At 41.7% G+C, this 26708-nt stretch overlaps 1 protein-coding gene across 1 annotated transcript in view; it reads right to left on the bottom strand.

Annotated features, from left to right (window-relative positions):
• Positions 1–25580, bottom strand: part of LOC6612854 (headcase protein) — an 82762-nt gene extending 57182 nt beyond the window's left edge. Inside the window, exon 1 of the mRNA XM_002037310.2 lies at positions 23366–25580. Coding sequence (XP_002037346.1) covers positions 23366–24597 — 1232 coding nt within the window. The 5' untranslated portion in view covers positions 24598–25580. The remainder of the gene's footprint in view (positions 1–23365) is intronic.
• Between the last annotated feature and the right edge of the window lie 1128 nt (positions 25581–26708).

Here is a 26708-nt window from a genome sequence, read left to right as displayed (position 1 = left end):
GACTACAGTGCGTATGAAAACTGTAAGCGGTTTCGAAACACGAAGCCAAACACATTTACTTTGTTAGCCATCATGGAGCGATGTAATTGCACTTTCTTATCGTTAAAGTTAAGAAACATATTTCAATTATAAAAATTAAGTGTACATAGGTTTTTTCGTCTTAAAAACGTGTTGTGAAACGAAATCTGGAATCGGATTCCTTTAAATAATGGGATATGTTTGCCAACACTGTAACAGGCATCAATCAGCAAGCCATAAACGTCTTTACAGCCATGTCTCGCACTGTACGAAACAACGCCATTCCAAGCAAATCGGTCTTAAACTTTAATTGCAATTATCCAATAGACAAACTCCTTAAAATGTGCTCATATTTTCTGAATCATGTTTCGTACTTATTTACTATGTGTGTTACAAAATCGTTTTCATGTGCCTTTCTTCTTGTGGCTTTCAAACAACATTATTGTTGGCCAGGCCAGTGGCATTGTTATATTACTGCCACCGACCGTCTGGCTTATTTATGACCGCCAAGCTTAGGCTTAGATTTTTAATTAATTCAAGGCTTTTACGGCACGTTCCCCGCACTTCTCGCGCATAATTGTGAAATTGTTGTCTGTGGTCAGCCAACGCATATTGTTTGTTGATGGCATGGTATATAAAATAAGGCAACAGCAACCACCTCCCCTTTTGGGCTGAGTCATCAGCACCTCATCGCCACGCAATTTGTTACGTGGGCGTTGGCGTGAAAATTCTGGGCTAAAATACTGCGGAAAATGTCAGCGTGTCGGCGGAAAATTGTGGGAATTCCCTTTCGCGGGGGTCACAGTGCATTTACTATTCCCTCTGCCAGCCAGATTGCAATTAAAATTCATTAGCGAGCGGACGGCCAAAAGTAAAACAAACGAAATTAGTCGAGTCACAAGGCAAAGGCAATTCACTTAACAACGCAACACGGCAGCGAACCCCACATGGCAGCATAATTAGACCAAAACCAAACATGTTTGCTGCCAAAACTACAAAGGCGGCTTTTTACACCATTCTGTTGACAACTTTGATGGGGGAGAACAGAACGAGGGAGCAGCAACCACCACAATATGACCACAATGGGTTAGCAGTATTTTCTTACCCAAAGAACCAACTTTCCAGTTGTAAAAAGTGCTTAAATTCATTATTGATACAAAATCTAACTGAAAGCATATTAAAGCTTTACATGCTAGCTGATAGACAAAACCAGATCTAGCAACTAAGATATCAGCAGAGCACGACCAACTTTCTAACCAAATTACAGCAACCTTTTATAAGAGTAGAAAAATATAAACAGGTACCAAAAAAAAGCAAGCAAATTTCATATGAAATATGGTCAAAAACGGGGGTGAAGGGGGGCAGGCAGTGAGACAACAGAAAGGGACTACTAAGGGCCAAATGTGTTGAGACCACAACATGTTAAGTGTTATTTATGCGGTCGGGAGATTTCTTATTAAGATAGGGCTAGACTATAAGGTCCGCACAGCTCGCTTTCCTTCTTTACCTGTTAGGACCATAATAAATAGGGCTCAGACTTATGACAACAAAAGGGTTACTTTTTGGGGTATAAAACGCAACAAGAAATTGCCCAGAAAACAGCTGGCGGGCGAGTCGAGACTGCGAATGGGAAGCACACAATTATTTCCTTGGGGAATGTAGCGGAAACCTCTACTCAGATCGTGAATGACATAAGCCATCGCGAAGGAACAGAACACTCAATGGAAACATTTCCGAGTGCACTCACATTAAGCATACGCCGGGTATGCCTACGATAAGAAAGTAAGCCCGTTGGGAAAAAGATAACGAATATGCGCAGAGCTCAAACAAAGGAGTGGGGCTGGGGCGATATTTAATAAATTATTACACTTGGCTGGGGCAAAAACAAAAATAAAACATTAATAAATAAGTGAATAAACCGCTGGCACCGCTTGACATGACTAATTGAACCGGAGATCTGGGAAAAATGATTCTAAACACCAGGAAAACGCCCATGCATATCGATTCGATTCTATTTAGTGGCACCAGTGTCAAGAGCACCAGACAATGTCATCATCACAGATATGTATTATTAAGTGCACGGTGTAAAAATAGACCTCACTCAATGCAAACCATATAATAAACTACAGAGCGTTTAATTGTTATTCAAGCAAATGAGATGAATTCACCGCCAACTAGAATATTTTCTAATTACTACGATATTTAATTAAAGCCATCTACATACGTCTATCGTCTGTTCAGATTCATTTGCGATCGATCGTTTATCGATCCAATGGATATGAATAGTGACATTTTATTAATTACGGCTAATTTGCTGCTTTCTTGCGCTTGATGCACTGCAATTAATTATACTAGTTTATTCATTCGTTTGGCAAAGAAGTGAAATTTTATTTACAAATGACAATACATTTTTGAAGCTTCGGTTAACCAAAGGTTCAATTTGTTTTTTTTTTTTTGCTGTAATAACTATGTTATTCAATACTATAACTGACTAATTATTCAAATTCCCATTTTTCTGTGCACAAATGTTGAGCAAGTTGTCGAGTGAATCATTCGTTTGTTTGATAGAGCAGCTTTATGCGATGTTGCTTTTATTGCAATTTGCCATTTTACTGTTAGAGCTACAACAAGTTGACTTAAAAGTGCATTGCAATTTCCAGCTAAACGCAGCAACAACAACAATAACCATAATAATAGTATGATGTCAGCAATTCAGAGCTGTATCAATAGAGAGAAAGAGAGGTCTGCGGTGGGGGTGGCTGCGGGAAAGAGAACGCGTTTTCATTGTGTGGGCGACAAGTTTAATTTGGTTTCATTTAAAGCTCGAGAAAGAGGAAAATATAGAGATATGTATACAACAAAAGCAAATCCTATTTTAGTATATATATGTATGCAGATAATTCGCAATAATTGTTAACAATGACGTACAGTTCGTTCGCGCGATGCCCGCTGGGGCAATTTAAATGCAAATAATTTTGTAAGAAATTTACATGGACTTAAATTTGAATATAATTACTCAAATTAGACGCCGGCAACAGCAACCAGCATATGGACAAATTGCCCGCACGGCCCACGCCCACATTTGCCCACTTGTTGAGCTTTCTACTTCATACATTAAAAAATTAATTTTGCAACAATCACACACAGAGAGCGAAAGACAAAAAGCAAAAGCAAAAGCTACACAGCAAACGAGGTTCAACAAACGCAGAATTGTGCAAAAAGCGCAAAGCAAACAAAGTAAACAACAAAAGTGGCCACCACAACTAGGCAATTGTTTAAGTAACGTGTAACAGAGGCACAAAAACGAATTTATTTGCCATTGCAGCAGCAGATGATCAAAAGAAGCAGCAGCAGCAGCAAAAGTGACGCGCACAGTGGGCTAAAGTCGATTGAAAACGATGTATATTTTAGTATATAATAATAAAAATAAATTTAAAATAAATCAGTCTAAGCAAATTAAAGAGAATTACTAATTAATTACACATATATCTATAAAATGTAGCTCGATTTCAAACTTTTAATGGTGTTATTTTTATGCTCGATTAAGCTTGAAACCCTATTTCCCCATTCTTGCACCACTGTGCCTTTGCTACCGATCGCTAATGAAGATGATGTTGCAAAAAGAAAAAACTAACACGGGTAATAGAAAAATAACGGTCGTTGCCAGCTGCCAACTGAACATAAAAGTGGGCGTGGCTAACAAAAGCAGAAAGAGATGGCAACAGGGAGATTGCATTCGAGTTGGGGCCGCAATTGAAAGCGAATTTGCTTTCCATTTCAGCTGCAGTTTGGAAATTAACTTCAGTTTCAGGGTGACAGGTGTGCAGCAGTGCGGCGAACTAAAAAACTAATTAAAAAACCTAAGACAGCGTTTCGTTTTTTGTTCTCACGCTGTGGGGGATATGCCCGAAAAATAAAATTTTAAAAAAGTTGCCAACACGCGCACGAAATTTTAAGCAGATTTCATAAGCTAGCTATTATATGTGAATTTCGTTTGCCTTCTTGAGTTTTTGCTTTTCACCCACTTGCCGCAGGAAACGTGCCAAGATCGGCGCTGCCTCAGCCCCTTGAAAATAAACAAAATTAATATGCAATTAATCGCCCATCACCACAAAGGAACACGCTGCCAATACAAACACACGGCTAAAAATCACAAAAAATAAAAACAATTGCCGTACGTGCACATGTCGCTCGAAGAAGAGGAAGAGCCGCGATAAACATCTGAAACAGCTGAAAAGTCACCTACAGCCCCAAAAAAAAAAAAATAAAAATAAAAATAAAACAAGCAGGAAAAAACAAATCGAAGCAGCCCAAAAAGCTGAAAATCAACAAAATAATATCACAGGAGGAGCCGAGGAGCCGCACCCCAAAATGTGTCAAAGATCAACTGACAAAAATCGACGATGGCAATAAACAAGAAACAACTGTGTTGCACACAAAAAATAGTGTTAACTAACAGGCAAAAAAAAAATTATTATATAAAAAAATAATAATAATGCTATATATTGCATCAAACTCTCTTTTTGGACATATTCAGATTAATTCAAAAAAGAAAAGATCCAAGCCATTTTTTTTTTTTCAGTGTTAAAATACTAAAAAGTGGAGAGGGAACTTTAAAACAGAGCAGGAAATCAACGGACAGCTAAATGCAATTGAAAACGAAACCGCAAAAATCAGAGAGAAACCCGAAAACTTGGCGCCGTGAGAATATTAATTTTGAAATGACCAAGTTGACCGAAAACTTGTTCGCGTCACTTTATCTCATGTGAATAATCGAATTTTCTGCGGACATAGGCGTGGGTGTGGGCGTGGCGAAAGGTTAGGCCAAGTGACCAGAAGATGGCGCCAGCCAAGGAAAACCCAGGCGAAAACAATGAAAACCCATTGATCGAACAATCGCAGAACAATTGTCAATATAATTTCCCATTAATGGCTGGCTAATGAAAGGGCTCCATTCTTCTTCTCTTCCATGCAAAATCTTGTAAATTAAAGTCAAAGTTTAGCCCCGATAAGACCACGTTGTTTGCTCAAGTGCCAGCTGCAGCAGGAAGAAAAAAAACCCAACCGATAAAGTCCGGACCCTCGCCATTGTGTTCGCAACGCTCCTTCTTATCAAGTTGCAAGCTCGAGCCTTGAGCCTGAAAACTTAGCTAAGTGCACACAGCTGTGTTTAAGTTACTAGCACCACCATACCGAATTTCACAACGATCGTGTGGGGGGGTACCGATAATTTCCGAGTTCTGATCGATCTACTCAGGATGGTGCATTCCTAGAAGTGTGATAAAACTCTGATTGAAAGTGCAAATGCATGTCTTTGGATCTACAATTTCACCCCACTTGCATGCATGTAACATGGAGTAAGGCTGAAGGCTGGCAACAACCCGGTTGGCAGCGCTGTTGAGCAGCAACATGATTGTCGGAAATCGAAGTTATCGACAATCAGTCATCGAAGGAACGATCGCAAGGCAGCAGTGGAGTTGGGTGGAAGTCAGCGTAGCAGTCAGTCGAGTTCTCAGCAGCAGTCGTTCGGTCACAAACTAAGAATACTTTATATAATTACCGCATTTAGAATTAAACTAATAATTAAATTAATAATAAACAATCTTACATGGGGGCTCGTCCAGTCCTAAATCGGTTATATGAAGGTGCAGTTGTTTAAAGAAAAAAGACATTGTTGTGTGCGTGGGTATAGTCTTTAAAAGTTGTAAAGTTGTGGCTATATCTATTGCATTTAAAGTTGGAAAAATCAGTTGTACAGATTTTGTTTGAACACAAGTCGGTAAAAGTCGGGAAAGCTGCTAGAGAGAACTGATAAAGTTGAAATTGTCGTGTGCGTGGATTTAGTCTTTAAAGTTGTAAAGTTATGGCTACGTCTACTGCATTGAAAGTTGAAAAAATCGGTTGAACTCATACAGACTCAAGTCGTTTTGCTGTTGTGGAATTTAAAACAATTAAATTGCAAAGGTGGTGAAATTCGTTTCTAACGAAAATCAAAATTTGTCTTTTAACCGGTGGCGCCGTCTGCAAAATCGACTACCGTCGCGCCGTTAGAACATTGTCGTTGTTTGCTGGTGTTAGTGCCTTGTCGCGGAATGTTCACACGTACACCACCTACAAATAAAAAACTTAACACCGACCAAATACAAGCAATTCTAGAGAACGAAAGCGAGGACGAAAGCAGAAAAGAAAAAATGAACGAAGAAGATCAAAAGTTGGCGCCTGTAGGAGAAGCAGAGGCAAAGAAGCAGAATAAAGACGCTAGTGCTAAAGTCGAAGAGAAATTTGAACAAATGATGAATACTCTAACCCAGAGCATGTTGGCAAAATCTAAACAAGAGGGGCAAGTAATTATCGCTGCAGAAAAATTTGAAAAAGTTGTAAGTGACTGTGATGGCAAATCAATTCCTATTAAAAAATGGTTTGAAATTTTTGAGAAAAATGCCGAGGCATATGAACTTTCGGAGAAACAAAAATATGTTCAAGCCAGAAGTAAGATGATTGGATCAGCAGAACTTTTCTTAGAATCTGAATGTGTCAGTGGATACACTGAACTCAAAGAGTTACTAATTGAAGAATTTTCAGGCAGCTATAATAGCGCCGTTATTCACAAAAAGTTGCAAGACAGGAAGAAGAAGAGGGAGGAGACTCTACACGACTATTTGTTACAAATGAAGAAAATAGCAGCCTTAGGTGAAGTTGAAACAGTTGCTTTGATAACTCATATCGTAAACGGCCTCGACATTAAAAAGGAGTATAAGGGTGCTATGCTCCGTTGTAAAACTCTTAAGGAATTAAAGCAAGAATTCGAAATCTACGAGAGTCTGAATATTGTTGACAAGCCGAATATTCAACCAAAACCAAAGCAAATTACACAAGGTGTAAAAGCAGATCACTGCTTCAACTGTGGTTCGAGGGAACACAAACGAAAGGATTGTACACTTCCTACCAAATGTTTCAGCTGTAATCAAGAGGGCCATATCTCAAGCAAGTGTCCGGAAAAAGTAAACAGCATGCGCATTCACGTTGATAGTGCACGAACAAAGCCAGTAATCATAAATGGGATTATCATCAACTGTCTGGTGGACACAGGATCAGATGTGACCATAATTAAAGAAGCTATATTCAAGAAGATGAAAGATGTTGATTTAAACCGCACTGCAACAGTATTGCGAGGTTTGGGAAATGCCTCAACACAGCCGATTGGATGCTTCAGAGCATTAATCAAGACCGACCAGGTGGAAGCAAGCCACAACGTTTTAGTCGTCCACGATTCTAAATTCAGTTGCGATGGAATAGTGGGACACGATTTTATCAGCAAGTTTCGTCTTATTTGTAGTGCAGAAGGCTATACTTTTCTTGACCTGGAAGCAGATAAAAAACAAGCGGTTGAGTATTCCCAAATGTTTAATATTTGTGAAGAATCTTCTTTTACAGTTGCACCACAATACCGAGAAGACGTTGAACGCATGATAGAGAGAACATACGAAACACCACCCAAGCAGATAAAGCAATGTCCAGTCGAACTCAAAATTATTCCTGATGGCGTGATTAAACCCTTTCGCCATGGACACACCCGACTATCTGAAGAAGAAGCTATAGCTGTAAAGAAGCAGGTAGAGGAATGGGTCGAGCAGTCAATCGTCCGTAAATCTACATCAAATGTTGCCAGTCGCATAGTCGTTGTCAAGAAAAAGGATGGTACCCTACGCGTTTGCGTGGACTATAGAAAATTGAACACCATGGTTCTGATGGATTGTTTTCCGGTACCCATAATGGAGGAGGTGCTTGAAAAACTGCAGAGTGCCAAATGGTTTACAACCATGGACTTACAGAACGGATTTTTTCATGTGGCCGTAGAAGAAGCCAGCAAGCCGTACACAGCATTTGTTACCCGAGAAGGCTTATTCGAGTTTAACAAAGCGCCCTTTGGTTTTAAGAATTCCCCAGCAGCGTTTATACGGTTCGTTCAATTTATTTTTCAAGAACTAATTAATTCCAATATAATGCAGCTATATATGGATGACATAATTGTATATGCCGCTACCCCAGAAGAATGCATGGAAAAGACGGAAATGGTACTTATGAGAGCTGCAGAATTTGGTCTAAAAATAAAATGGAAGAAGTGCAACTTTATGCAGAGGCGAATTCATTTCCTGGGACATATTATCGAAGGTGGACAAATATGCCCTGGAAAAGAGAAAACATCAGCAGTGAATTCCTTTGGAACACCTCAGAATGTAAAAGCCGTTCAAGGATTTCTGGGTCTCACAGGATTCTTCAGAAAATTCATACCTGGATACGCCCAAATTGCGAGACCACTGACGGACCTATTAAAAAAAGATGCCATTTTCAACATTGGACCAGTAGAGCAGCAGTCGGTGAATAAGCTGAAAGAGATTCTGGTAAACGAACCAGTATTGAGGATCTACTCACGAGAAGCAGAAACCGAACTTCATACAGATGCCTCTAAGGACGGGTTAGGAGCCGTTTTATTGCAGAAGTTCGAAGGCAGTTTTCACCCAGTCTGCTTTTGGAGCAGAAAAACTACAAAAGCCGAATCAAATCGTCATAGTTACTACCTTGAAGTAAAAGCCGCATACTTAGCTCTGAAAAAGTTCAGACACTATTTATTGGGAGTCCCTTTCAAGCTCGTCACGGACTGTGTCGCATTTAAACAGACAACAAAAAAAGCAGATGTCCCAAGAGAAGTTGGCCCATGGATTCTCTATATGCAGGATTTTAATTTTCAACCCGAACATCGTGCAGGAGAAAGAATGAGACACGTTGATTTTTTAAGCCGCCATCCCCAAGCATGCATGATGATAACATCCGAGTTGACAGCACGTATTAAAAAGTCGCAGCAGAACGATGATTCAATTAGAGCAATCCTGGAAATTCTAAAAGATCGTCTATTCCAACCCTACAAGCTAAAAGGTGGCCTGTTGTATAGTATGGTCAATGGCAATGAACTACTGGTTGTCCCTGCACTAATGGAGAGGGAGGTGATTCAAAGCGCACATGAAGTGGGCCATTTGTCGTTGCAAAAGACGATGCATAGCATACAGCAGCAATTTTTTATTCCTCATTTGGAATACAAGGTAAAAAAGCTAATTTCTAACTGTATAAAATGTATCATCCACAGCAAAAAGTTGGGAAAGCAGGAGGGATATCTAAATTGCATAGATAAAGGAGACGCACCGTTGCACACACTACACATCGATCATTTGGGGCCAATGGATTCATCGGCCAAACAGTATAAATACATTCTGGCAACAGTCGATGCGTTTTCAAAGTTTGTCTGGTTATTCCCAACCAAATCAACCGGACAGGAAGAAGTGGTCAAGAGGCTGACCGACTGGTCAAACATTTTTGGTTTCCCTAAGCGAATTGTTAGCGACAAAGGAACGGCCTTTACGAGTGGTGCGTTCGAACAATTTATGAGCAGCCATAACGTGGAACACGTCTGCACAACTACTGGAGTGGCCAGAGGCAACGGCCAGATAGAACGAGTAAATCGTTTAATTTTGGCAATAATACCAAAGCTGTCTTCAGACGAACCGTCGAAGTGGTACAAATATGTGCCTGAGGTACAAAAGGCGATCAACTGTCACGTGCATTCATCACTGAAGCTGTCACCATTTGAGGTCATGTTTGGCACCAAGATGTACACCCGAGTTGAGGATCGGTTACTGGAACTGCTCCAAGAAGAAGTGGTCTGTCAATTCAACGAGGACCGCTATGAGATGAGACAGCTGGTAAAACGCAACATCGAGCAGGCGCAGAAGGACTACAAGCGCAATTACGACAAAAAGCGCCGAGCTGAATACAAATACAAAGCAGGTGATCTGGTTGCAATTAAAAGGACCCAATTTGTAGCTGGCCGCAAGATGGCAAGCGGGTATTTAGGTCCATACGAAGTCACAGGAGTCAAAGACAATGGCAGATATGACGTTAAAAAAGCAGCAAACGTCGAAGGACCCAATGTCACATCCACCAGCTGTGACAACATGAAGTTGTGGAAGTACATAGCCGAAAATGCAGACCTATTGTCATCCGGGTCGGATGATGATGATCAGGAGGGCCGAATGTAACATGGAGTAAGGCTGAAGGCTGGCAACAACCCGGTTGGCAGCGCTGTTGAGCAGCAACATGATTGTCGGAAATCGAAGTTATCGACAATCAGTCATCGAAGGAACGATCGCAAGGCAGCAGTGGAGTTGGGTGGAAGTCAGCGTAGCAGTCAGTCGAGTTCTCAGCAGCAGTCGTTCGGTCACAAACTAAGAATACTTTATATAATTACCGCATTTAGAATTAAACTAATAATTAAATTAATAATAAACAATCTTACATGCATATGCATATACATACATACCATACATATGCTCGTTTATGTGACAGCTGATCTTTTCAAGTGACCCACTTAGCGGTTGCTTGTGTACTTTCCTTTTCACAGCCCTCGAAACACAACAATGCCTGCCCCTTGTGCCCGAGAAATGGAGTTTGTTTCATAAATATTTGCAGCAATCCGAGATGCCGAAACTGAAAATGAGACTCGAACAATTTTCGGCCTTTTTCCAGCGCCGTATTTTTAGAAAGTGCGTGCATAATTGAAGTTTTAGTCGCTTGGCAAATAAATTGCCGCTGCCAAGTCAATAAATTAAGCAAAAGCAGGCGGCACAAACTCACGGCAGCGCCGACTGCGAAATTGCAAACAAAATTGCAATTGCAACTGCAACTGCACTCGAGGCGAATGAACGCAATGCAACGCTCTGCTGGCGCCGACTGCTCTGTCGGCAATGCACTTTGCCAAGGACAGATCCATTGAAAAACCGCGGAGCAGCGACAGCAACAGCGGACTGTTGCAATGACTGAGCCAGAGCACACTGCGAAAAACCAGTGGTCCCTTAGTACATTATTTAAATTAAATATGAAAATATAGTTAATTCATTATCATCACAACTGAGGAAACCTTATGTGAATTGAACTATTGGACTATATTTTTGTTATGTTTTATACATTAATTTAAGAAATAGTACCTCCTTTTAATTTAAATACATCACTAATTATTCTCAGTGCAGCTGTGTGCCAATGCCTCTCCGCTTTGTGTGCGTGTAATTTATAAATATAATTAATAGAATTACACGGCGTACGAGCGTAATATTGACACTGATATCATAGGCTCTCGTCCTGTCCCCCTCACTCACTGGCTCACGGGTAGCTACTCCTCTCTCCCATAGTCGCAGTCGTAGTTTAATGCCCGCTGAAACAAAGCCCCAAGGTTGCAAGAAAAGTAAAAATAATGCAGTCGCAGCTTAAGGGAGAATAAAAGAGTAGGAGTAGTAAATAATATGCCAATAAAATGTAGTATTTAATATTCGCAGTTTTTTCCCAGCTAATTGTTATATATATTTTAAAGGCTTGAAGGTTTCACTTCAATGGGCTTGACTGTATTCAAAAATGATTCTAGGAACGGAGAATCCAACATTACCGGTAGGTAGACCACTAACTTCGACTGCTTTGTTTTGGTATTTCACTCTGCCGCCTTTTTTATTCATTCGAGGCACGTTCAAGGCTCCCTAGTTGCCCCTACCACCACCCACCCAACATAGTGGGCTTATCTAGTTGGATTTTCGAATATTTTTTACACTTGCCACTGGTTATTTGCTAACTGGAAAATGACAGCTAAATGGATGGTGCTTTGGCTCGATAGTTTTGCCGAAAATAAATTCAATTTCAGTTTTTGTGCATTTTTTCAATTTACTATTTTCTTTGTTCTATCAGCATTTTCATCAATATGCAAATTTGAGGAAAATTGAATTGTTTCTTTTTTTTTTGTTCGGCGGGTTAATTAAAAGTCATAAATTGTCGCCTAATGCAATGTGAATATTTCATAAAATCTGCCGGTGTACTCTTTGTTGTAACTTGCGTAAAATGGGCAAAAAGAAGGTGGTAAAAAAGGGGCGTGGCGAAGTGTGTAAAGTGCATTTACCTCGCAGTGCAATAAATAAATAAAGCAAAACAACGGCGTGTGATTGACTTCACTCGAATGCGTGGCACGTTTTTATGTGCAATCGCTTTGAATTTGGTTAAAGTAAAAGAGAGAAAGGTAGTATGTAGCTACGCACACAACTCGATTTTTTTTTATACAATAAACAACTAGTTTTAAACGCGTTTTTCTATTGCCAATTTCAGCGATCGAGCGGATCGGATACCCGGGCGTATGAGTAATATTTCCCAGCAAGTTTATTGAATGCAACAAGTGAAGGATGATGGGTTGAAATATAAGAACGCTAACAAGGAAAGCGTTGAATCATCATTTGTAATAAATTAAAGTAGTTCTATAAGCAAACACCCTCTTAGTAAATGATTAAGATCTAAAGATTAACTTAACTTAAATCAAAAGCGCAGCTTTATGTCTGTGAATTTCCGATGGCAAAGCCAATTGCGAATTCTATTTAAAACGCTTTGGTTGCTCACTTTGTGTGTGTTATTTTTGTATTATTTTTATTTGGTTTTTTTCTGAGCGCTTACGAATTTGGCAACTGCAAGTCAAATTTAATTTGACAGGCCGCGTAATGAACGAAAAATGAGAAAAACCAAAAGTTGAAAACTGAAAAATGGCAGCTGGCAGCCAAGTGGCCAAAAACAAAGCTTTTTATGGCCACAAAACCGAATTTGAGCTTTGACTTTTTTTATAGGCAGCAGCATTCGATTTGGATTTTCATCGGCCGTTTTTCCATTCGCAAAATGCAAATCGGCGAGGATGACAGCCCAAAATTAATGACGACAATAAACAATTATTGTATAATTGAAATTAACTAGGGGCAAATTGATTTGTGGACTGCACACAACTGCACAATGGCCGCGCAACACAACTGTAATCATAAAAGAGCCAAAGGACAACAAATAATACAAGGGAAAATTAAGGAAAAGCCAGACGAAACAAACAAAGCGGAAAAATGTTGACAAAACATGAAAACCAGCCAGCCAGAGCGGCAAGGGCAAAAAAGAAAGAGTTGCGGCAAAATTGAAAAATAAAAGTTACGTATTAGCCAGACGACAGCCAGCCATAAAGTTGAATGAATGAAATGTCTGGCTGGAAAACTCGGAATTTTCCCGGCTCGAGTTGAGTTGAGCACTCGGCTTGCCAAGAGGAAGGACGACAGTTGATCGGGTAATTAGCGTGTCTGACCTTCTGCCCGCTCCAGCCACGCCCCTCCTTATCTGCCATATAAATCAGAGGCGAGGGGCTGGGTGGCCTTGCTGTGGCACCTCTGGGGCCACTTGATATGGCTCGCGGAAAGTGTCTGCCAAGATGGCGCCAGGATAATTCGCCCTGAGTAGCGAGAAATGGAAATTGATTGCCGGCATTTAAATATTTTATCGATTGCGGGGATCCGGCTTAATGGACCACTTGGTGCGACCAGCTGACTTCTAATCAGTTTAAGGTTATCCTTGAAGAATTAAACAAAAATAACTGCGTAAATGAAATAGTTAAAACGTATCTGCTTAAAAGTCATTTAATATAGGGCTTACAGCATAACCAAAGTCAAAGTCAAGAAAAACTCGGCCGAAGAAACAAAAACTGAGTTGCAAGAACACCTCCCGCTGTGAGGGAAACCTTAGGAAAACGAGGATGACAAAAAAATCCAACTTCAGCTTAAGGCAGCTTTAAGCCAAGTGCAGTCGTTTACACTTGAAGAAAAAAGTCGCCCAGGGTGAGTAAACTGCTCGCCGCACTTAAGGAGCTTGCTCAGCTGCTCCAGCTCGGGTTCAATATACAAAATAAACTTGAAAAATGTATTCAATTAAAAAAGTTTTCACTTGCAACACGCTGGCACCTCACCTCTTGGCCCTCAGCCTTTTAGCCTTCTTTTCGTTTCTTTTCGCAGTTGTAAGAGTTCTGTTCTTTTTGCCAAGTTGCCGGGGAATGCTCTGCATAACTGTAAATGAGCCAGGAGGGGGCTAACGCCAGTGGGCGTGGCAACCACATTGCGGTTGCCTTCTGTCTGAGCTTCAATTCCCCGCCCCTATCCCTCTTCTCGCCATTCCTTTTGTCTGCGCCTGCTTAGCATGTAAATAATGTGCCCGAAATTATGAATGCAGCTAATTAGCAAAGCAGCAGACGAGTCCTGGGTTCCTAGGATCCTCTTTTGTTAGCCAGCTTCTTGTTGCAGGCATCTGCTGCACAGAGAGAAAATATTGCATTCCTGCTTGCCAAGTTTCTTCAATCAGAAATTTGTGAGCAGAACTAGTCAACATTTTCTTCTAGTGTTTTAATTCATTATGTCATTGAACCGTTTAACTGCGCTTAAATGCTAGCCGCTTGTTTTTTGTTTATGGCGCCACGGGGAGCGTTTAACTTAAAGCGTCGACAAATAATTCAGAGTTGAGGGAGCTGCTCCGCGGGAAAACCCCATTAATCACCCTCCCACCTGGCCGTAAAGGTAAAGTTCTGCGCTTGCCACTTGCCGCGATTTATGGCCTCTGCACCTGAGAGAAGGTGAATCGTTCAGGGAACTTCTTCACTTACCTGCAAAGAAAGGAGGAAAAATATTTGGGATTAGTTTCGAATTGATGGAAAGTATTTGGGATTAGCTTGAATGTTTATTATATATTTTCTTAATACACTTAAATACAGAACTCGTTTTTCTTAGGTTCCTAGGCCAAAGCCTTGGCCAGTTCAACTGTTGATAAGAAACCCTCACCCTGCTCCACAAATGTAATTAAAAAAAAGACTTGAATGTCAGCTTGGCCAGCAGATGCTACCTTAAGATTATAGCCGAGCGACTTCAGCTTGACAACGGAGGCTCAAGGCTTTTGTTATTGCCTGAATTTACGTTTAAGCATTTCAGCTTGGTTTCTTTGTACTACAATTTTATCGCGTGCATAAACAAGATGCGGGTTAAAACAAAAAAGAAGTGCAAATAAAAAACGAGACAACGAAACGAAGTCAACTCCAACTGAATTTCAGGTTTACTACAAAGTCATGCAACACGGTCATGTGCAACAGCAACAGAGCCCGTCTCTTTCCCACCCGCACTGTCGATACTTCGACTTCAGCCGCTGTCAGTCGAATCGAATGCTGCAAATTATTGCAGGACCTTTGCCCGAATGGCCCAAGGGTAAACAATTTTTTGCATTTATTTATTTTACGGCAACAGGCGAAGCCGCCACAACAAAAGAAAGTGAAGAAGATAAACAAGAAGACCCAAGATGCGCCGCTTGGATCTGAAGAATTGGAATACCCTCACAGGACAACTTTCTGAACCAATTGATATGAAAGTTTGGAATTGAATATATTTCGACATAATATGGCATTGTAAACAATTTCTACAACATGGCTTTCCAAATGCCAGACATATTTGAAACTGAACCAAAACTGCCAAGACCATCTCCACTTCAGTAACACCCTTTTTTTGAAGAGTATTAAACTTAATTTTAGCACGAAGCCTAAGAAACTCGTACATCAACAGCACAATTACGAGCAGAAGAAGACAAAATGAGTAAAGGAAGCTGCAGCTTTATCAGTCAGAGCTCTTATTATTATTAAGTATTCAGGGTCTTCGATTTTCCAGGTCAGCGGGGAAAACAGGAACCAGGACAACGGAGGGCCAGAAAGAAACCGAAGGCGAGAACTGTAAATATTTATTTATAGGTTTCTTTTCTTTTTTATTGATTTAAATCTCAGGCAAATGCCGTTTTTTATTGCACTCACATTTTTAATAAAACTAAACGAAAGTAAAGTTGATCGTCGATAAAATACCCCCATCCCCCACAGCGAGCCCCCAATAAATGTTGCAATTTTATTATCATTTGCTGGGGGGCTGTCATCAGGTGGAGAAGAGGAGAGGAGGAGGAAGGGAAGGGAGAAAAGGAGTTGCACTCGAAAGTGAAAGTTAGCTTTTTAAGGCAGAAAGCAAAGAGCAGCGCGCTCCACACATGTGTTTCTTTTTCTTTCTTTTGCTCTCTTTCTCTCGCTGCGAGCCCAATTTTTGTTGATTAGTTTTGGCTTTAATTGAATCAACGACAACATTTTGTCCGCTTAAGGTTGCACACACTGTGGCAGCTGAGTTAGTTGGCCCCCATCCTCTCCTGTTGCCACATTTAACATTTAATTTTAATTGCCGCTGGCGCCGCCTGCCCAAGTTCAATAAACTTGTCTCACTTGCTTGTGCCAATAACGATAATGATGATGTTGCCGCCGATCGATGTGGCATGCTGCAATAGATATGCTGCATTTTTCGCATGTGCAACGGGCCTTTCAGCAATTGCCGCCACACAATGAAATGGAGCCATTCCCCTTCCGATTTCTTTCGTTTCGTATCGTTGCGATCCGCTTCGATCATCGGATATCAAAAGGCTGCGATCGTTGCCCCAAACAGTTGCACACATTATATACATACATACATATATGTATGGTTAATTACAAATATCGGTGATTGGGTTGCTCGGCAGCAGTGTGCACAAAATGTAATGGCGTGAGAAAGTTTTTGCCACTCTGTGGGTGCAAATCCATTGATAGACTTGCGGGTTACCCTATATCCTCTCTGCTCATGGTTCCACGAAGAAATTGGGATCTTCTCTTTTTACTCTTTTTGCTCTTTTTACTCATTTTGCTTTTATCCTGCAATTAGCTCCATTCCTTTCCACACTTTTTCCCATTCCGTGATGCGATTAAGAAATTTGGCGAGCTTCCTTTGCTTTGTTTTTTTCTCCCCATTTCCTTCGTTTTTTAGCGCATTTTTTGGACCTCTGCTAATGATCTGTCACGCCCCGAGGCGAACGCATAAAAATGCATTTGGTGTCGTCGCCGTCCGCAATAATAAAATAAAGAGAAAAGTCCAAAAAACAAAAAAGGGGGAGCGACAGCAGAAGGAAAGCTACAAAAATGCATTTATTTATTTGCGGCGGCTTGATCGTAAAAATAATTTGCTTTTATTGCCCAAAACGGGGCAAATGATGTTGCCGCTGTTGCATGCGCCCAAAAATGGGAATGGGCAGCAAAATAAGAGACTTTAATGCGTTTTGTGTCCTCGTCATGCTGAGCTAAAGTCGGGACCTTTGTGCCTCCACTGGGCTCCCCATCTTTAATTCGCATTTATTTGTACCCTTTCTTGGTCTGCAAAAATTCGCAAATCAACGCCTCAAGCCTCGATTTTTTTCCCATTTATTTATTTTCGTGTGCTGAACGCCATTGACATTTGCCGCACCGCCCAGGCACTTATTCAATTAAACAAAACGCAATTGTTGTTAACACGAAACATCAGCATCTCTTTCCTTTGCGCTACCGCCGTCTCTTTCGCTCGCCTGTGGCATATTGTCCCAATCCAAAGTCATGAAGCGTCAAATTGTTATGGCCAAAAGATGGAAAAGATACAAATGGCAACGGTTATCGCACAACAAGCGCAATCGGTCGTGTCGCAGGAGCTAGATGAAGATGGTGATAGAGACAGCCGTAGTGCCGAAGAAAGAGACCGAGAATGGGCACAGACAACAAACAAACAAACAAGCAAGCAACAAACGGGCAAACTAAGTGGGCGGGGTAAGCACTTGCCTGAGTGCAACTAAATAGATATTATATAAGCATAAAGAATATGTTTGCCTTCAGCCACGCACCCACGAAAGAAAAAACCGAAAAATACCAGCTAGAGCTACTAGAAAAAAACTTAACACATCGCATGACAACTCTTGAGATATCCTGTAAAGCATTAGTATTCTCAAGGATCAACTGAAATCGTTGTGAATTTTGACCAGGCGATGTGTTATAGCAGCATAAAATATGCTACGAAGTACTAAACTTGTAACTAACCATCTCCAGAAGGAACTCAAAATTCTAAAAGTTGGGAACTTTGCAAGAATTATATACCCCTCCTGAACCACTGCTACAGGGTATTGCAAATGGTGGAGAGAGAACTAAACAAGCTAATAATCATAAAACCAAATGACTTTGAACGGCGTCGAAACGCTGTCCTTTGACAGGATGCATGGGGCACAGATGAAGAAAAGGAAGCTGCAGAAGAGGAAGAGCAGCCCGAAAAGGAGGAGGAGAAGAAAGCGTGAAAAATAAGAAGACGAAGCGCTGGCGGGGCAGGAGAATCATCAACATTATCGTCAGAGTGACGATTAAAATTTAAGCTTCATTTGTTGCTCTTGTCTGACTCCTTCTGGTGGCGTGGGAAATGGGGGGGAAGTGGGGTAGGTGAAAAAATAAGAGAGTGATTGAGGGTTTTCCCTTGGCTAAGCCAAGGAGACTGTGATTGAGTAGGTGTCAAAAGTTGAATGGGCAATGTGGAAAATGGCAAGGGTTAAAATGTTGCAAAAACTGCCAGACTGTCAATTTTCGATTTCTCCCCCCACCACCTCTTCCATGTCATCCATTTAGTCCATCTAGCCGCTTGCCAAATGAAAATTGCAACTAATAAACAAATAAACAAGGCAAACCGGCGGAGTGGCAGAGGAAAAAGAACTGCAAGCGACACAAATTGCAAATGCAACACAAAATCCCCATGCAGTTCAAGGGGCACCACGCCCACAAAAGCCCGAATGCATTCGCAATCAGATTGAATGGGCAAAATAATAGGGGTAAGTGGAGACCTGGAGACCTGAAGAGAAAGGGGAGAAAGTAGGGAGTTTATTCAGGGACAGGGTCAGGGGCAGCAGACAGACGCCGAATGTGGAATCGTTTTAATGGATATCAAATAGGAAACAAAACAAACATTCCCACACAAATATACACATGCAGTGCGGCAGTCGTCGAAATGCATAACAGCACTGAGAGAAAAGTACTTTTTACTTTCAATTCAAAAATATTCAAAGTATTTTCCAAGTATTTCCATTTCCATTCCAAAGAACATTATGTATTATCAAATTTGAATTAGAATAATCTACTCAAATGAAAAACATTGCCCCGTTTTCTCACAGTGTACTCCGATAGGATCCCAACTGCAGCGGGAACGTTCCAATCAGAACTCCAGCTGGGTCCGAATGAGACCGACAGATAAGGCGCGAGTGAGAGGGGAGAAGGAGGAGCAGGACAACAGTTTTGTTTCATTTGCACAAACATTTCATGTTTTGTGCCGTTCCTGTTCTGTTTTCTGTTTTACTTTTCGCTTTTCAACTTGTTCATCCACGCCCCCTCCGCCCTCTCCCTGCCACGCCTTTCATCCTTGCTCTTTCATTTCGCCAGGCTCGTTTTTACTGTTTCCACTCTTCTTTTTGCCATTTTTTGCACGTTGCGTTTTATTTTTGTGTCTGGCAGCTGCTCGACAACAACAACAATATTGATTGCAATTTCAGCCTGCAGTGGCAACGAGTGCGAGGGGGGGAGAAGGAGTTGGGGTTCTCTTTCTCATTTCGCTGAATGGCCCAACACAAAAGCCTAAAAGCACACACACACACGTTGAGAGACGGGAGGCAGACAGATAAACACTCACACACGCCCAAAGCTTGGCTTATGAACCAACAGACGACATCATGCTGGCTAAAATGGGGAAGCAGTGCAGCAAGCAGTGGAGAACGGGAAGCAGTGCACTGGGCGAAGGATTCTGGTTGCTGAGATAACGGCACTGGGAACGTGATTATCACAAGTTACTAAACTTCAAGGCAAATCTAAAATTAATTTTAGCAGTTAACTAGCTTTTATTTCGATATTTCGAAGAAGTGAACTGCTTTAAAATATTCTTCTTTGACTTGAGTTCACCGATATTTTCCCGTGTAGATTTAAGTTCTGCATAACAGAGTGAGACAGAACGCAGCGGAGAGGGACGGAAACTGCTGAGCCAACAAAGCCTTTAAAGTTGGCAAAAAGCCTGCGGATGGAGCCACACACATGTGCGCCCATACAGTTGGATGTGGCTACGGATGTGGGTGGCAAGTACAGCAGGAGGTTCCAGGGAAAAACGGGCGGAAAGGAAGAGGCGGAGATGGAGTTGCCCTGGCATTGTCTGTTGGCAATGAAAATACGACAATAATGACGTCGAGGGAACTTTCCGCCGGAGAGTCATGCGCCGTTCGATAGGCGGGCGCCCGTAGAAGGTGTGGGTGTGCGGACTGCTGCAATGCACCAGTTACAGTGGGTAAACATAATGAAACTTCTAGTAGTATGTTTAAGGAATATATGGAATTAAAAATACAAATATTATTTGCTCTTCTGATTTTGATCCACCATTAGCCCAGCTATAAACTCAATTTTAAATTTAAAGAATTTATGAATGCCGTGGCCAGTCTGTTTGCAACCACTGTGCAGGTTACCCTGTTGTGCATATGTTTATTTAAGTTTCAGTGTGCGTGTCGTTTTGGCAAAGATTTCATTAATAGCTTTTGCGGTTGTGAGGGCGGAGGACCAAGTTGAAAACGAGTAAGCAATGCATACTTGATTTGATATTCAACAAAAGGTGAGTAGTTCCCTCTACTCTACTGCAGCACTCCTTTTCCCTAGCTGGCTTTTTCCTACACCCCATACCCTTCGCCATTTCTCCTACATTTCTCTTTCTGCCCACACATCGTTATGCGCTTTAATTTGCAAAAGTGAAACCTAACCTCACACAGTGTATGTACGTACATATATAGAAATATTCAGAAATCGGACAGAACCTATTCCAATACGCGAGGTCCCCAATCAGCAGAAAACAACAGAAAAACAAACGTCATCGATATGGATGTGTAATGGGGTTCCGCGTTAATAAAAATTGTACAGTGCAGAACTTTATGCTTTAAGTCTAGACGACAGTTTTTGGAACGTGCTCAATTAGCACACAGCCGCGGGGGGTGTTGAAACCAGGGGGGGTGAGTAGGGAAACCAGCGAGAAAAACAAAAACAGAATTTAAAAATAAATACTACGGAATACAGAACCCCCAGGCCCACAGATAAACTATGCACCGATATGGCTATATCGCTACCTCCTTCTCGCTCCTTCTTTAAATCTTCCGGTATCCAGCTGTCTCACTCCCGCAGTCTTAGTCAAAACAACAAAAGTCGTGCGAAAGTTTTTAATTTTCGCTATAGTTTTGTTTTTCACACCATATCACCGCACTTGCTATAACAGGGGGATTGGCGCATATTGTCTGAGGCTTTCAAAACAAATATGGAGAGAGTTAAAGGTAACGACTGTCGGAATACCCTAGGCTCTGATGCATAAGCTTGATGAAATGGTACCATATGTATCTAAATATAGCAACTAAATGTATCTCAACGGCATATCCATAATTTACTCCGTTACATCTCAAATTGCCAGCTAGTCACACCCTTTGGACACCCGTTGCGGTTGGTATGCAAATTCAAGACGCCGACTTTGTTGCTACTTTGTTTTTATGGTCTGCAGTTGCAAATTGTTGTAGTTATTCTATTCCCGGCGTGCCTTTCGCAATTTACTTGCAGTTGTGCGCGTTTTCGAACATTCGGCAAAGTATTGCGGCATTTTTCGGAGATGGGGTGAAAATCCAAGTAATCAGGGGGAGGATGCTACGCCCACGTGAGAGTTTTGGGCCTACGAATGGGAAATTATTTGCAGACAGCAAATGAATAAGAGAGAGAGAGAGGCAGCAAGCAGGAAGAGCTTTCTGCAAAAAAGACGGGAAACTGGAAGAGGCACAAAAACAAACACACTTCCGCCTCATCCACCCACCGAAAATGAATACATAAAATGTGTCTTAACCTTGACATTGGACGCCAAATACAAAAAAAAGAGGAAAACACAAATATGCCGGCAGACAAAACAAGTTAAAAGAGCGTAAGAGAGAGAGAGGGAACGAGCCGAACACATTCATTCATTAAACAGAGACGGCAAATTTAAAGGGAAAGGCAAGAACTTTTGGCTTTCCTCTTTTTATTTTTGCTCACCTTTTTGAATCAGCTAAGTTTGTTTATCATGGCAGCAACAACAAAAATTAAATAAAATAAAAATGGGCCGCGTGTGTCGCTAAAAATAAACGCCAGTAAATGCAAACAACACAAGAAATGAAAAATGGAAATACAAAAAACGAGAGGCGATAAACAATTTTATGGACGTTTATTTTTGAATTAAACGCAAATCATCACAAAATGCTGATAAGCAGGAACCAAAAAGAATGCAAGAGACAAGAAATTGCATGAAAAATACACAGAGAGCTCAACTATGATCAAAAGCGAGAGAGCACCGAAACTTGTATACCCTAATATAGTTTAAATAGAAGAGGATCGGCAGAACTAAATATAGCTTTTATTCAAAAGCTTTTATAGAAAGCAGATATTACTGTTTATCGCTAAAAGAGCAATTCCGCATTTCAGGTTAAAAAAGAAACACGCAAAAAATGGCGCAAATTTCGTGGCCTTGAAAAGTGTGCAAAAACAGAGCGAAAGATAGAGAGCGAAATCCAGAAGAATGAATGGAATTATGCCATAGAAGGCAAAACAAAGTTCTCAGCTTGGAAAGAGAGGGCAAGCTGCCGCGTGAAAGAGATGGCTAGAGGGTGAGGGGTTGGGATTCTGAAAACCTGAAGATCGCGTTGAAAACAACAACACAAAAAAAAAACAAAAAACGATCTAATTCCTTTTCGTGTTGTTCTCCTATTCGCATTTTTTTTTAAATCGCGATGAAATAAATAATATTATTCGCTGCTCTTGGAAACGGAAATATTAAAATTGGGCACAAAATAAATAAGAGCTTGAACACATCTGGGAAACATACCATACGATAAATGTCCGTTGCTATATGGCAGCATATAAATTTCAATAATTTTTCATTGCCTATGATTTATGCGTAAAAAGAATGCCAATGAAGAGTGAAGAACTACAGCAGAATAAAAGAAGAAAAGAAAGCCTTGACCCAAAGCAACAAAAGATTATAATATTTTATTCATTCCCTGAGTTGATGCAGACTTCCTTAAGGGGAAAATACTCGCAAATTTCTCGAATAAACAAGCGCATTTTATTTAATATTTCTGCAAATATTGTATGTATTTCGCAGCTGTTCAGCCGTCAAGGTTATATAATCTATGGAACCGGCAAACGAACGAAAAACGGGCAAACAAACGGCTCAATTGTTGATAACACTGTGCAACACGATAAAGGAACCAGAGTATCAATCTGGTATCTGTTTGACATGTTTGTTGATAACACCTAGAGCCACTGGAAGTTTTATCAAAGGAAAAGCTGAAGAATACCTACAAAGAGTGCAATAAATATATTCTAAATATTATGACCCCTTTGTCGCTCAGTGTAATTGATAAAAGTTTTGTGAATAAATATTGAAACGCTTATGTGCGCCAACCACATGCTGGGGAATTTCGCCACACAAATCAATAAGACTACAGCTCCTTATATGTAGATTATGGTTATCATGAAGAGCAAGGGATATCTTGGACTTACCGCACTCGCTCGGAATAGAGTTCCACCTCCTTGTTCTTCTGCTGCTGCACAAGTTGCTGCTGCTCGTAGCTGGCCAGTGGCTTGAAGTTGCTGATATTGGCCAAAGCAGGCAGGTTATTCTGCTGCTGCTGCTGGGGAGCAATCAGCAGGTTCTTGGACAAGCCCAGTCCATTTTGCAGAAGGTTGCTGCCGAAAGCTGGACCCAGAGGCTGGATCAGCAGCGACTGCTGCTGCTGCTGCTGCTGTGGCAGCAATTGCTGCACCGGCGACACGGATATCTCGCCACTGGACCGGGAGTCCGAGGGCGAGGTGGATCCACTGCCAGCTCCACTGGAGGACAGGCTGCCAGCCCTGGCGCGCAGGTCCAGGCCGAGGACATTGTTCTGATTGAGGATGTTGCTGAAAGTGGACAGCACACTGGGCTGCAGCAGGCCGGAGGAGCCGTTGTTGCCACTGCTGCCATTGCTGGTGGTGTTGCCGTTGTTGTGGGGCAAACCCGACCCTATGACGCCCACATTCGGATTGGGCGTCAGTCCGGCGTAGCTGTTGCCGTTGTTGTTGCTCAAGGGGGCTTTGGCGGTGCCATTACCAGCACCACCGCCGTTGTTGTTGTTGCGGTTCCTCTTCTTCTTGGCCTTCTTCTTGTCGTCGTCCTCGCTGAGGCTGCCATTGGCCAGATTGGCGCGGTTGCCAGACCCGTTGAGGTATATGACGCCCTGGCTGCTCGGCGGCACCCAGTCGAGGTCCTTGCGCAGTTGTCCCCTGCCGCACTTGCAGCTGCAGGCCTTCTGGACCAGCTCGTAGCCCTTCTTGGTCCACAGGTGCTGCAGACGCTGCCGCTCCGACCAGGATCGAGCACGACCGTTGGCCTTCAGCGCCTGCAGCACGCTCGCCTCCCACCACTCGAAGCACTCGCGGTGCATGTACTGGCCTGCACTGCAGTTCTCGTTGTTGCACAACACGCGGATGCAGTCCGCCAGGGAGAGCTCGTTGAGGGGTATCAGGGTGTCCAGTTTGCGGCAGTCTCCGCTGGGCAGGCAGCAGTGGACCACGCCCCCACCAACGCCACCGGTTCCCTGCATGGGCGCCATCAGGACGCCTGAAGAATTCGCGTTCTCCGCGTAGAACTGCAGCAGTTGCTGCGTCTGGTGCTGCTGCTGCAACTGTTGCTGGTGCTGCTGCTGGGTGCTGTTGCCGCTGCTGCTGATGTTGCTGTTGCGACGCGGAGCCATAAATTTGTGTTTTTTCCTATTAATATGCACTCGTTGCGGGAAAAGACTTGGTTGGCTGTCCTCGAGAATCCTCAATCTCTATTTCGAATCAGCATTTTGCGATTCTAAATTTACGATTATAAATTTCAAAATATTGCTTGTTGATTTTTTCGCGATTTTATGGTGCGATTTGCGGTCTATATAAATGCTGCTGGCATATATTTATTTATTTTTGAACCGATTCCAGAATATATTTCAACTGATGGTTTGACGATCCAGTGAGTTTTCGTGAATTTTCGTGTTTTTGTAAATTTTTAGAAATTTCGCAGACAAAAGTCTGATTTTATTCGGAATTTAATTTTTTGTGTATAGTAAATGCTTGTTATTTTGCGATTTAGTCTGGTTAGATTTCAACTTTTCGGTTGCCTTTTCAATTGTTTTCAGATGGATTTTCCGAGTGAGTTTCTACCGAGATTGGTATTATTTTAAACTTGATGGGTAATTGCTTTCACTTATTGCTTAAAAATCGTACACCTCCTTGCTGTGTGTATCAAAAATACTTAGAAAAATTCCCGTCAATGCAGTCTGTTGTGTTTTGCGTAATTTTCTGTTTTGTTGTTGTACCTGAGCTTAGTTTATTGTTGTTGTAGAACGTTAAGTATCAAAAATTGTTTTTATTGTTTATCTTCGCTTCGTCCCTATCTCCCTCTCACACGATCGTTCGCTCTCTGTCACACACGCGGCGCCATGTTCGGCAATTTTTCACATTTTGCTTCGCTTTCTGCGTTTATTTTTTGCGCTTCTGGTTTTTGCCGGCAAACAAAAAGGATTAGAGGATAGTGTAAATTTCCGATTGGTTTTTAGTCGCAGGACAATTGTAAACTGGAGTGTTCCTCTTCGATTTGCTCGGTTTGCAAGTTCTCCTGTTTTCCGTTTTTCCCACCACGAACGGCGCACGCAGAGAGAAGCCAAGAAACACAACCAACCAGATCGAAAGCGAAATTCAAACTGTTTTTGGTCTGTGCTTGCTTGCCGCGTTCGAACATCGCGCGTCGAACATCGCTGCCGACGTCGCTGCTTGGCATTGGCAGCGAAGTTGGAGTTTTCCTCCACTCCGGTTTTCCGCACTTCTTCTTACCGTTTTTCGGGGTTGGTGGGTGGTGGTTGGCTGGTTTTCACTTTCCACCACCGCCGCCAACCGCTCGCTTTTCATTCGGCGGAAAACTGAACAGATTTTTGGCGCTAAAATGAGAAATGGTGAGGGAAAATTGCGGAAGGGGCTAAAAAAAAAGATTCGAATTCACTAGAATTTGCCAGTTTAGCCCAAAATGTGGTACATTTTCCCACTTTATAACGGAACTTTTGATGGCAGTTACATACATTTTAGAGTAAATGAGAAAGGAAAGAGTTTTGACTTTTGTTAATACGCTTAAAAAAGCTTCGTTTCCATGGAAAATATTTTATCAAGCCATATTTTCTGTAAACTAATAATAAGAATAATAATAACATGGTAATAATTTTATAGCCAAAAAGTAACGTAATGTCGTTCTTAGCTATTTTTCCTTATGTTTCAGTTCCCAAATGAAATGAATTCTATTTTTATTAAATAATCCAAATTTTATTATTTATTAGCAGTTTTAGTTTTTACAGCCATTTCATTTACAATTAGAAGCTCTCGATGATTCGCCAAAATTCACTTTCGTTGCGGCTCGAAACTGGTTCGAATCGAGTTCGAAGCCGGTCGTTTCCCCTCCAACATGTTCGACTGCAGTGGCCATGCGAACGTCGTGCGCGTTCGCTCTGTTCCACATGCATGGAGCGTGCATATGTGTTTGTGCTAGAAACCGGCAAAGTAAACAACATGAAAACAGGGTTGCCGAGTCGCTGGAACTCGAACTTGCAGCGCACTTTTGCTTTCCGTGGCTAATCTTTTAATGCCAGTGGAAGTGGAAATGCCGTTTGATGGCTCCGTCTCCCTCTGGCGGAACTGCCGCTCTCTGTCGCACTCTTCGATTGCTGTTATATATATACATAAAAACGGTTCTATATAATCCCCTATATGTTCGCAAGCACATTCGCACATAAATACAAATACAATGCATGCGAGTGCCGGCAATAAAAGAGGCAGAGAC

Source organism: Drosophila sechellia, chromosome 3R (assembly GCF_004382195.2).
Source record: "Drosophila sechellia strain sech25 chromosome 3R, ASM438219v1, whole genome shotgun sequence".
In the NCBI taxonomy this organism is placed as follows: Eukaryota; Metazoa; Arthropoda; class Insecta; order Diptera; family Drosophilidae; genus Drosophila; species Drosophila sechellia.
The sequence above is the reverse complement of the archived record's forward strand: the minus strand, read 5'-3'. Positions and strand labels throughout refer to the sequence as shown.